The sequence below is a fragment of the Pristiophorus japonicus genome, chromosome 22 (assembly GCF_044704955.1).
Source record: "Pristiophorus japonicus isolate sPriJap1 chromosome 22, sPriJap1.hap1, whole genome shotgun sequence".
NCBI lineage: Eukaryota > Metazoa > Chordata > Chondrichthyes > Pristiophoridae > Pristiophorus > Pristiophorus japonicus.
In genome coordinates this window covers 43,863,220-43,875,289 of record NC_091998.1, presented here as the reverse complement: position 1 = coordinate 43,875,289, position 12,070 = coordinate 43,863,220, and the positions used below count along the sequence as shown (strand labels likewise).

The window sequence follows — 12,070 nt, the reverse complement described above, 5'->3', positions numbered from 1 at the left end:
GTCTTTAAACCAAAATTCCCTTCCCCCAAGTCCAGTTTCTTTTCAATATGATGTAGATGCTATTATATGTAGGTTTATAGAAGACTTAACTGAATCTAACTGATCAGAGTGTATTCTTGTCCTAACTGGCATCGACTCATTACTTCATTGTTGGCATTTCACTCTCAGATAATTATCTCAACAATAACTTGCATTTATATAGCACCTTTTAACGTAGTAAAAATCCCAAGGATGGGTTGGGAAAACAAAGAATTAATTGGTTCCACAGGAAAGGAACAGGCCAACATTATGTGCAGTCCCCTCCCAGTACTGTGTTCTGATGACAATCTATATTAACGATTTGGAAGAAAGGACCGAGTGTAACGTAGCCAAGTTTGCTGACGCTACAAAGATGGGAGGAAAAGCAATGTGTGAGGACATTAAAAATCTGCAAAAGGACATAGACAGGCTAAGTGAGTGGGCAAACATTTGGCAGATGGGGTATAATGTTGGAAAATGTGAGGTCCTGCACTTTGGCAGAAAAAAAAAATCAAAGAGCACGTTATTATTTAAATGGAGAGAGATTGCAAAATGCTGCAGTACAGTGGGACCTGGGGGTACTTGTGCATGAAACACAAAAGGTTAGTATGCAGGAACAGCAAGAGATCAGGAAGGCCAATGGAATCTTGGCCTTTATTGCAAAGGGGATGGAGTATAAAAGCTGGGAAGTCTTGCTACAGTTATACAGGGTATTGGTGAGACCACACCTGGAATACTGTGTGCAGTTTCGGTTTCCATATTTACGAAAGGATATACTTGCTTTGGAGGCAGTTCAGAGAAGGTTCACTAGGTTGATTCTGGAGATGAGGGGGTTGACTTATGAGGAAAGGTTGAGGAGCTTGGGCCTCTACTCATTGGAATTCAGAAGAATGAGAGATGATCTTATCGAAACGTATAAGATTGTGAGGGGATGCAGAGAGGATATTTCCAGTGCTGGGGGTGACTAGAACTAGAGGGCACAATCTTAGAATAAGGGGCCGCCCATTTAAAACGGAGAGGAGGAGAAATTTCTTCTGAGGGTTGTAAATCTGTGGAATTCGCTGCCTCAGAGAGCTGTGGAAGTTGGGACATTGAATAAATTTAAGACAGAGATACACAGTTTCAATGGGAAAACCCTTCTTAATGTTTTATCTCAACTTTTCTCATTTTAACTCTTCTGCCATTTTCACTCTGACCTCTCTCTCCAGTTGTCTAAACTGTTCCAATCAAGCTCAATGTAAAATCTTCGGTTTCTTGGGCACTCTGAAGTCCTCGGGTCTCAACGTGAAGATCTGAAGTTAAATATATCAAAGGGGTTATGGGGAGCGGGCAGGGACGTGGACCCGAATCCATGATCAGATCAGCCATGGTCGTATTAAATGGCGGAGCTGGCTCGAGGGGCCATATGGCCTACTCCTGCTCCTATTTCTTATGTTATGTCTCCAACCTCAATATCAAACTGCTGCCCCCAGAACTCCAACAGTTCCACCTTTCCCACTACCCCTTTAACAAATGAAAATGGTAGATGTATTTAACTTCATATCTTCACGTTCAGACCCAACATTCCAGATTTCGGTACCTTGTACGACAACCTGTTCTGACCTGAAATTTCTCCCTTTCCTTCAACTATTTATCTAATCTACTCTTAAAAGTTGAAATGGTCTGTTTCAATTACCAGAGCCTTAAAACCCTCATTATTTTAAAAAAACCTGCTTTCTGTCCTAAATTATTTCTTCTATGTCATAAAAAGCAATGGCCCAATGCAGAACTTCAAAGCAGTGTGCTTGTGTGCAGTGCAGTTTGCATTGTGATAGTTCTAGGCTGAAAACAATTCAGTTGTCAGTAAGGTGGACAGACAATACAAATGGCTGCAGTCAGGACTGCTTGAGTCCAGAAAGCAAGCAATGTTTAAAACTGGAAACGGTCTCCTTCTATCTACTCTGCCGTATCCCTTTATAATTTTACACTCTGGTCATTCGGTAATCTCCTCTGTTCTAACAAAAACAGACAGGACTCTGATGGTATGCCAAACTTTAGGAAAAGCTAAAGCAAGTTCAGCTGTCTTTTAAAGAATATAGTAGTTCAAGGGCTAATGGTATCTTGCTGAGACTCTAATGGCCCACATTACTCTTTACAATAATTAACTGGTAGCTGCTTATTGCAAAGCCTAGCACGGTGGTGGATGTGTGACAAGGTTTTATATTGAAGGTGAGGTTTTTTTTTTCATTGTTTTTTGGGATGTGGGAATTGCTGACGAGGCCAATGGTTATTGCCCTGAGATGGTCATGACGGGCTGCCTGCTTGAACTGCTGCTGTCTGTTGGTTTCATGCAACTGAGGTGAGGTAAGTTGCTTGCTAGGCAACTTCAGAGGACGGTTAAGAGTCAACCATGCTGGTGTAGGAGTAGTCACAAAAGGCCAGACCGCGTAAGAATGACAGGTTTCCTTCCCAAGGACGTTCGGGAAAACCAGTTGGGTTTTTAACAACAAAATGGCAGTTTCATGGTCACTTTTACTGATGCCAGCTTTTTATTTCCAGATTTTTGTTTTATAAATTGAATTGAAATGATCCAACTGCCATGGTGTGATTTGAACTAACCACCTCTGGATTACTAGCCCAATAGCATAACCACTACACTGCCAGTTTCTTTGGCTTTCTTGTCCTAAATTGAATGTGTTCACAGATCCTATCTGAGTACATCTGCTTTAATTGTAGCTTTCTGCCACCTACTCACAGCTCTATGCTGAAGGGGAAAAAAAGAGGTCCCTGGAAATCATCTGCATCCTACCTTTTGAATGGCATCAGCTTGCCATACCAACCCATGCCTTTCATTTCATCTTAACATAATTGACACCAGTAAAAGTAACTTCCAGCCCCTCCCTTTCCATTATTAATGGTTCATTGGATATATTCAAGAGGAAGTTAGATATGGCCTTTGCCTTGCAGCTAAATGGATCAAGGGGTATGGAGAGAAAGCAGGAAAGGGGTACTGAAGGAATGATCAGCCATGATCTTATTGAATGGTGGTGCAGGCTCGAAGGGTCAGATGGCCAACTCCTGCACCTATTTTCTATGTTTCTATGTCTTGCTGAGAAATGTAGTGCTAATTGAGGGTGCACTGCAGTGACTGTGACTACATGTCACAGATGTGATTGCACTAGAGAGGGCACAGAGTAGATTTACAAGGATGTTGCCTGGACTGGAGAATTTTAGATTGGATAGGCTGGGTTTGTTTTTTTGGAGCAGAGGAGGCTGAGGGGTGACCTTATTGAGGTGTATAAAATTATGGGGGGCCTGGATAGAGTGGATAGGAAGGACCTGTTTCCCTTGGCAGAGGGGCCAACAACCAGGGGTTATAGATTTAAAGTAATTGGGGGGAGGTTTAGAGGAGATATGAGAGGAGAGACAGACAGATTTTTGAGCGATAAGGGAGTAAAGGGTTATGGAGAGCGGGCAGGGAAGTGGAGCCGAGTCCATGATCAGATCAGCCATGATCTTCTTAAATGGTGGAGCAGGCTCGAGGGGCCAAATGGCCTATTCCTGCTCCTATTTTTTACGTTCTTATGTGCGTTATAGAAATGGGGTATTTTACACAGTGAACTCAATGTCAAGTGAAATATCTGAAGACCACATTTTCCCTCAGCCTAGGCCAACTGGCAGAATAACCATGAAGACGCAATTATAGTATTTAGCTATCGCTAGTTTGCATGCAGGATGTGGTGACGAACTGCACACGGTACTCCAGCTGCGGCTTAAACAGTGTTTTATACAGTTCAAGCATAACCTCCCTGCTCTTGTAATCAATGCCTCGGCTGTTGAAGGCAAGTATTCCAAAGGCTGCCTTAACCACCTTATCCACCTGGCCTGCTACCTTTAGGGATCTGCGGACATGTACTCCAAGGTCCCTTTGTTCCTCAGTGGCAGGTCGGGGCCATAAAAGGAGCGGCGAGCGGAGGCCATAGGCAGCGTGGTGGCATATCTCTGCAAAGTACTGTGCGAGTTGCTGCAGGAGGGCGACGGCAGTGAAGAGGGATGTCAGCAAGGTCCAGGTCGGTGATTGGAGCGTGGGCAGATACAGCAGGAGCGGCGAGATCGCGGCCCAGGAGAGGCATGAGTTCGGGGCCAGAAGAGGCGTGGGCCCAGGGGCAGCACGGGCCAGCCCACACTGCAATATGTGTGTGCACTAGGTCCGTGTAGCAGAGCAGGTCTCCAGTCGTCCTGGTTAATCCTTGCCACTGGACCAAGACCCAGCCTCTATCAAGCCCGTGTGGTGGCTGGTGTGCAACAGCCACCCCATGTTTTAAAAAAAAAAAAAAAAAAAAAAAAATCCACGCACAGGCATCTTCCACCCTTCAGGATGTAGTTCAGGACCTGGAATATTAGGTCCTTAATTGAAACATCTGTGAACTCATCCTTTTTTGGCGTGGAAGCAAGTCATCCTCGTTTCGAGGGGCTGCCTATGATGATGATGATGACATGTCACACTTAATGCAGATTGTGAACGTTTCTTAGTTGGGGATCAATTCAATTACTAATCTATTTCACAACTAACTTTTTTTACACTAAACTTGTGATAATGCAATTTGTTGTGGTTGTAAATCTTGCATGCTTTTTAGACTTCAGTCTTGAACTACAGCCATTTGCGTTGTCTGTCTAGCTTATTGATAATCGACTTGATTCTAGTCTATATTGAGCGCCACGTAAACTGCACTCTACACACGGGCACACTGCATTGAAGCCCACTGCAAGGCCATTGCCATTTTACAGCTAAATGGATGCAATCTCCAATTGCAATAACGGAGTTAATTATTAAATTAGTTTGTTCACTTCCTGTAGATTAGAGGCCATCACCCTAGGACTGCTATTAAGGTTTGGGCCAAGGACTATGGCTACAGTTCCTCTGATTGTTTTTGCTCTTCCAGCATAGGAGTGGTGCGATCTCTACTATGGAGAGATTACAACTGCAGTGTTGTCACTGGATTTGATGTTTTAATAGCACCTTGTCAGCTTGGCTGAGTTGGTATTCTTGCCTGAGTCAGAAGGGTAAGAATTCAGGCCTTTTTGTGTGCAAATTGGCTGCTGCGTTTATCCGTTTTAAGTGCCTGCACTTCAAAAAGCAATGCTGAGGCCCAATGAGCCACTATTTAAATGCCATTTCTTGTGTTCATACACTTTGTAACTTTTATTTTGTTAATTCTATCTCAAATTGCTTCTGTAAGGAATGACAAACTTGTCACCACCAGCATTTCCATGCATCATCATAGGCGGTCTCTCGAAACGAGGATGACTTGCTTCCACGCCAAAAAAAGGACGAGTTCACGGGTGTTTTAATGAAGGACCCGAACTACATCCTGAAAGGTGGAAGATGCCTGTGCGTGGATTTTTTTAATGTGGGGTGGCCGTTGCACACCAGCCACCACACTGGCTTGACAGAGCTAGGTCTTGGTCCAGTGGCAAGGATTACCCAAGACGACTGGAGACCAGCTTTGCTGCACGGACTTAGTGCGCACACATATCGCAATGTGGGCTGGCCCACATTTCATCCCAGTATTGAACAGCTCAAAATGCTCTCTGCAGACACAGTCAAGTTGGAAGGGGAAACAAATCTATAATTTTAGTCCAGAATATCTAAATTTAGATGAAAATGCTGCACCCACCATCACAGTTAAATCCTAGTGACAGCACTGCTTCTGTGTTGGTCTGCTATGCTTATCTATTGCTCTATAATATTGCAGGTAACCACTTCCCTGAATTCAGGAAGCTGAGACTTTGGTAATTTTGTTTAGTTGGTCAACTAACATTCCCAGAAGCTAATCATTAAAAAATACTTGTATCTTGCAGAGTTCCAGAAATTGTCTTCACAACTCAATTGCAAGGCACACTGTGAGTATAATGTTGATATTGCCTCTTGTCCTAATTGTACTGTGTACAGTTTTAAGAACTTATTCCAACTATCTGTAACTCTCTTGGTTCTGGCAAAAGGACCAAATTTAAGTCAATGACATTCACCACCTTTCCCTCAGATGTACTGCAGGTTGAACCTCTCTCATCTGGGACTCCCTCATCCAGCACCATCCATTGTTCAGGACCATTCCGGGCCACTGGGTGGCGCATGCGCAGAACGCAGCCGATCAAAATCCTCGCAAAATAACTTGGCCATTTACACTTGCACAGCATATTTCAACCTCAACAGACCCACAATAAATTTACCCAACATCGGAGCCGACACCTTCGGGACCCGCTGACAACCCTGGGCCCGCCGACTCCATTGACTCCCTTCCTTTTGCGTGGTGCTGGCTCCTCAACCAGCAGTGGATGTGTGAGGTGTCGATCAGCATCGTCCCCCTGCTGGTGTAAGGGTCGATGGGGAAGGGGACGAGGAACCACTGCTCCAGCACGAACTCCAGTTGCTACTGGTCCCACTCCCAGAGTTTCCCTACACTGGCACAGCAACAAATAAAACAGGAAGATTCACTTGCACCCTGTCTAACCAATTGTGCTCAGTAGAGCCAAGTGTGAACAATGTGTGTCAGTGGGCCAGCGGGCCCCGAAGTGGCTTCAGGCTGGGAGTGAGTTGCAAACACGTGACCTCCCCCCATCCGGCAAAATCCCTTATTTGGCACTGGCCAGGTCCTGAGGGTGCCAGATAAGGGAGTTTCAACCTGTACTTCATTTTTTAAAGAAGTCTGTTTAATTGCTTCAATTTCATCTGTAAGCGGGTTAAGTCTAGATGTAACTGAGTTGTTGCTTTTTAAAAAAAAAAGGTTGCCATGTATTAACCTTTTTAAAGTTTACTGGATTTGGGGATAACACCAGAGGATTGGAAGCAGCTTGTGTTGAATCTTGACGGGACAATCTGTTTTGTTAATTGAGGATGAATGTTGGCCAGGACACGGAGAACCTCCTGCAGCGCCATCGGATCTTTAGCGCCTCGGTAGATGGGACCTTGATTTAATGTCTTGTGAAAAATGGATTAAGTTTGGAGGTGATGGGTGGCTTCAGTGTTTCTCCGCAGCAGTGGGGGTGGAGTTTGAGGTGGTGTCTTTGGAAATGGCATGTCTTGGTGGCTAGGATGTGATGTACAAAGCTCAGCTTGGTCAAACTAGTTGCACTTTATTGAGCTGCCAGGGAGAAGTGGATTAGTGTGGGGGAGCTATGTGGTGACATTTCATTGAGGAGCATGATTGCCAATGTTGAGTTGAAGCAACTTTTGCTTATCCAGGACTTGATGTCAGCAGGCTCTTTGCCTTTCTGTCATTGTTCATAGGTTTATATGTAACCTTTAGGGCTGCTGACCAAGGGCCATGCGGCTCTTTGTCGGCCGGTGCGGACACGATGGGCCGAAATGGCCTCCTGCGCTGTAAATTTCTATGCTTCGATTAAGTCAGGCAGTGGAGAGATGTTCCCTGAGTCCAAGGTTGTGGCAGAAGTAGATCGAGTGTCATTGGTGTACCTGAGTTGGCCCCAAGACTACCAGTAATTTTTCAAAGGTGCATAACGTGCAGAAAGATAGTGCATTAAAATGTGCCTGGGTCTTGCCTCTGTAGAAAAATGCTTATTTATTGGTTCCTGGAATAAATCCTGTGTTCAAAGGTGTGCCCAGCTTTGCGCTTGGTCTCTTTCACATGGAGCATTGTTTGCCTTTCTAAATTGTGTGTGTTCATTCATTTGAGTGACTGACTTCCACGAAGATGTTATTTGTCCCATTCTCACGCTATTATCCAACTCATTAAATGTTGAACAAATTCTAGAATGGAAATCTCTGCTATTTATGCTAAGTCAATATTAAATTGACTTTTTTCTGTGTACAGGCTAAAATTCGATGGTGTTATCTTAGTAACAAATACTACTGACAAGCTTTCTGGAGATCTACAATGTTTGAAGATTCCACTCAGCCAGTACAAATCTGTAAGTACATGAATATTTTAATGTTCAGAAAATGATTTCAGACATGCACAATCTGTACTTTATCATTCATAACAATGTTCCATTGGGCTGAGGTGGGAGTGTAACTGACTCTGATTACTGATAAAACTACTCTACACTCCTTTTGCTGCTGGCATCAAAACGTCTAACAATGCCAAACTTTGGACTTTGCATTTAGGAGTGGAACAAAATCCTGTGATCTTGTGCGCTGTGAAGATTGCCTTGATGATTAAATATGCTTGTGAAGTTATTGCAGCAATATGGAGTGGGGGAGAAAAACAACAACAAATTGCATTTGTCTATTGCTTTTCACGTAGTAAAATGTGCCACAGTGCTTCACCTAGCGTTATCAAACAATTTGACACCGAGCCATATGAGATATGACCAAAAGCTTTAAGGGAGCGTCTTAAAGGAGGAGAGCGGGGTAGAAGGGTGGAGACTTTTAGGAAGGGAATCCATGAGTTTAAGGCCTAGGCAGCTGATACCACAGCAGCCAATGGTGGACTGATTTTTAAAATGGGGGATGCGCAAGAGGCCAGAATTGGAGGAGCACACAGATCTTGAAAGGTTGTAGGGCTGAAGGAGATCACAGAGAGAGAGAGAGAGAGGGGCAAGACCATGGCGCGATGAGAATTTTAAAATTAGGTGGTCCAGGTCAGCGAGCACAAGGGCGATGGGTGAACGGAAACTTGGTGCAAGTTAGGATACGGGCAGCAGAGTTTTAGATAGCTCCAGTTTAGAGGGTGGGATATGGGAAGCTGGCCAGGAGAGCGTTAAAATAGTCAGATCTAGAGGTAACAAAGGCATGGATGAGGGATGCAGCAGATGGGCTGAGGTTGGGGTGGAGTCGGTCGATGTTCCGGAGGTAGAAATAGGTGGCCTTAGTCAAATATGACACCAAGGTTGCGAACAGTCTGGTACAGCTTCAGACTGTCACCAGGGAGAGGGATGGAGTCAATGGCTAGGGAATGGAGTTTGAGGTGTGGACCAAAGATAATGGCTTCAGTCTTCCCAATATTTCGTTGGAGGAAATTTCTGTTCATCCTGGCTGTCGGACAAGCAGCGTGACAAATTAGAGACAGTGGAGGGCAACGTTCCCTATAAACTGTGGCTGCACAGCTTTATACTGGTCCAACACAGCCCGGGACCGGATGCATGAAACTTTGGGCCACGCAGCCCGTTAAAAGGACCGCGTACTCAAATTTGAAATTGGGACAACATTGGTAGAGGGGTTGAGAGAGCTGGTGGTGGTGAGGTAGAGCTGAGCGTCATTAGTGTACATGTGGAATCTGATTATCTGCACAATCGCACCCTCGTCTCCACCGCTGATGACCTAGTCCCCATCAAAACCATTCCTCTCTCAGCCTGATCGTTTCCCCTTGTACAACCCTCATCTCATCTCTGCTCCTGTTTCAATGAGATCACCTCTTATTCTTTTAAAATCCAGAGAATATAGCCCCATTCTGCTCAATCTCTCCTCATGGGACAACCCTCTTATCCCAGAAATTAATCTAGTGAACCTTTATTGCACCCCCTCAAAAGCAAGTATATCCTTCCTTGAGTCATCATAGGCAGTGCCTCGGGATCGAGGAAGACTTGCTTCCACTCTTAGCATGAGTTCTGGGGTGGCTGTACAGTCCAATACGAGAACCACAGTCTCTGTCACAGGTGAGATAGACGGTGGTGAGGGGAAGGGTGGGCAGGGAGCCTGGTTTGCCGCACGCTCCTTCCGCTGCCTGCGCTTGATTTCTGCATGCTCTCGGCGACAATACTTGAGGAGCTCAGTGCCCTCCCAAATGCACTTCCTCTACTTAGGGCGGTCTTTGGCCAGGGACTCCCAGGTGTCAGTGGGGATGTTGCACTTTATCAGGGAGGTTTTGAGGGTGTCCTTGTAATGTTTCCTCTGCCCGCCTTTGGCTCGTTTGCTGTGGACGAGTTCCGAGTAGAGCGCTTGCTTTGGGAGTCTCGTGTCTGGCATGTGAACTATGTGGCCTGCCCAGCGGAGCTGATGAAGTGTGGTCAGTGCTTCAATGCTGGGGATGTTGGCCTGGACGAGGACGCTAATGTTTGTGCGTCTGTCCTCCCAGGGGATTTGTAGGATCTTGAGGAGACATTGCTGGTGGTATTTCTCCAGCAACTTGAGGTGTCTACTGTACATGGTCCACGTCCCTGAGCCATACAGGAGGGCGGGTATTACTTCAGCCCTATAGACCATGAGCTTGGTGACAGTTTTGAGGGCCTGGTCTTCAAACACTCTTTTCCTCAGGTGGCTGAAGGCTGCACTGGCGCATTGGAGGCGGTGTTGGATCGCGTAGTCAATGCCTGCTCTTGTTGATAGGAGACTCCCGAGATAAGGGAAGTGGTCCACGTTGTCCAGGGCCGCGCCGTGGATCTTGATGTCTGGGGGGCAGTGCTGTGCGGCGAGGACAGGCTGGTGGAGTAAGGAGACCAAAACTGTAAATTGTACTCCAGGTTTGGTCTCCCCAAAGCCCTATATATTTGCAGCAAGACTTCCTTACTCTTGTACTTCAACTCCCTTGCAATAAAGGCTAACATACCACTTGTCTTCCTAATTGCTTGTCTAATGTGCCCACCGGTGGTTGCTTCTGCTACTTTTCTTTATTGAAGGGCTTGTTTAATGAGAGTGATCTGTTTTAAGTGAGTGACTATGAAATTACTGTCTTCCAGATCGATGCTTCAGTAGAACAGGAAGTGGTCTTGGTCCATGCTCCTGATCTTCCCGGAGCTAGAGTGGTGAGTGAACTTTTAAGCAGTTCTTTTCGCCTTGCACAACAATTGTACAGCATATTCAGGGGTTCCAGATGCCAGTGTTTGCTGGTTCTGGATTTTGTTTTATTGTAGTAATAATAAATAGGCTGGTTACAACACAGACTGGAACATTTATGGACAGATAAGAGAAACAATCCTTTGTTCTTTTCCCAAAGTCACTAAACTATAGACTTGTGACCACATGTTCCTATTAACTCCACAAACATGTAGATAAATCTCGCCCACTATTGCTGTAGAGGTTTACAGACAAGGCTTGCTTGATTTTCCTTTATTTTCATCTTGATGTTGAGACAGTACAGACTTTTTCCTCTTGATGAGCATCTAACAATACTGAACAAAGTAAAATAGTACAACTAAAAGTAAAAAATAATTATGGATGAAGAAAACCATTTGGACCATCTTTCATCCAGAAATGCCCTATTATAAATCTCTCTGCACAGTTTGAATTTAAAGATCTTTCAGTATCTGAAGACTTATTAACTGTTTTCATTGGTGATGTGGAACTGTACAAAAGTGTCTCCACACTAGATAATCTGGACAGATTAGAATGGAGCTTCAATATTTGGTTATTGCTAATGTAGAGCTTTATTGGGTTCACTATAAGCTGGGAGCCAGGTTAAGTACAGAAAATTCAATTATTCTAATTGTAGACTGGAAAGTAACTGAAGGGCAGAGAGGTGGTGGGTGGGGGGTGGGGGAGAGGGGGGGGGATAATTCCTGAAATGTATACAGGAGAACTTTCTTGATCAGTGTGTTTCCAGCTCAACGAGGAAGGAAGCAGTCCTGGATTTAGCTGTGGGCAATGAAATGGAGCATGTTTCAGTGTGGGAGCATTTGATTCAGAATCTCATTCGATTTAGAATAGTTATGGCAAAGGACATAGCACAAGTGTAAACATACTTAACTGGAGGAGAGCCAAGTTCAGTGAGATGCATAAGGATCTGTCCCAGGTGGATTGGAATTAAAAATTGGTAGGCAAAACAAGAATTGATCAATGGGAGATGGTTTGGGTACAGAGTAGACACATTCCCATCCGGGGGAAAGGAAGGACATCCAAAGCTAGAGCTCCCTGGATGATTAAAGATATGGAGATTAAAATGAAACTGAAAAGGAGGCTTATGACAAATGTATGGTTCATCATACGTTAGAGAACCAAGTGGAATACAGAAAGTACGGAGGAGATCTAAAAGAACGAATCAGAGAGACAAACTGTGCTTCTGAGAATATATTAGCAGCTAACATAAAAGGGAACCCAAAAATCTCTTACAAACATATAAATCTAAAAGGAAGGATGAGATCAATTATGGACCAAAAAGTAGATCTTTTTGTGGAGCAG

The 12,070-nt window shown here is 44.6% G+C and overlaps 1 protein-coding gene across 1 annotated transcript in view; it reads left to right on the top strand.

Annotated features, from left to right (window-relative positions):
* LOC139234755 (putative aminopeptidase W07G4.4) overlaps positions 1–12,070 on the top strand; it is a 32,100-nt gene that overhangs the window by 2,669 nt on the left and 17,361 nt on the right. The window contains exons 2-4 of the mRNA XM_070865441.1: positions 5,860–5,901; positions 7,830–7,926; positions 10,633–10,698. Coding sequence (XP_070721542.1) covers positions 5,860–5,901; positions 7,830–7,926; positions 10,633–10,698 — 205 coding nt within the window. The remainder of the gene's footprint in view (positions 1–5,859; positions 5,902–7,829; positions 7,927–10,632; positions 10,699–12,070) is intronic.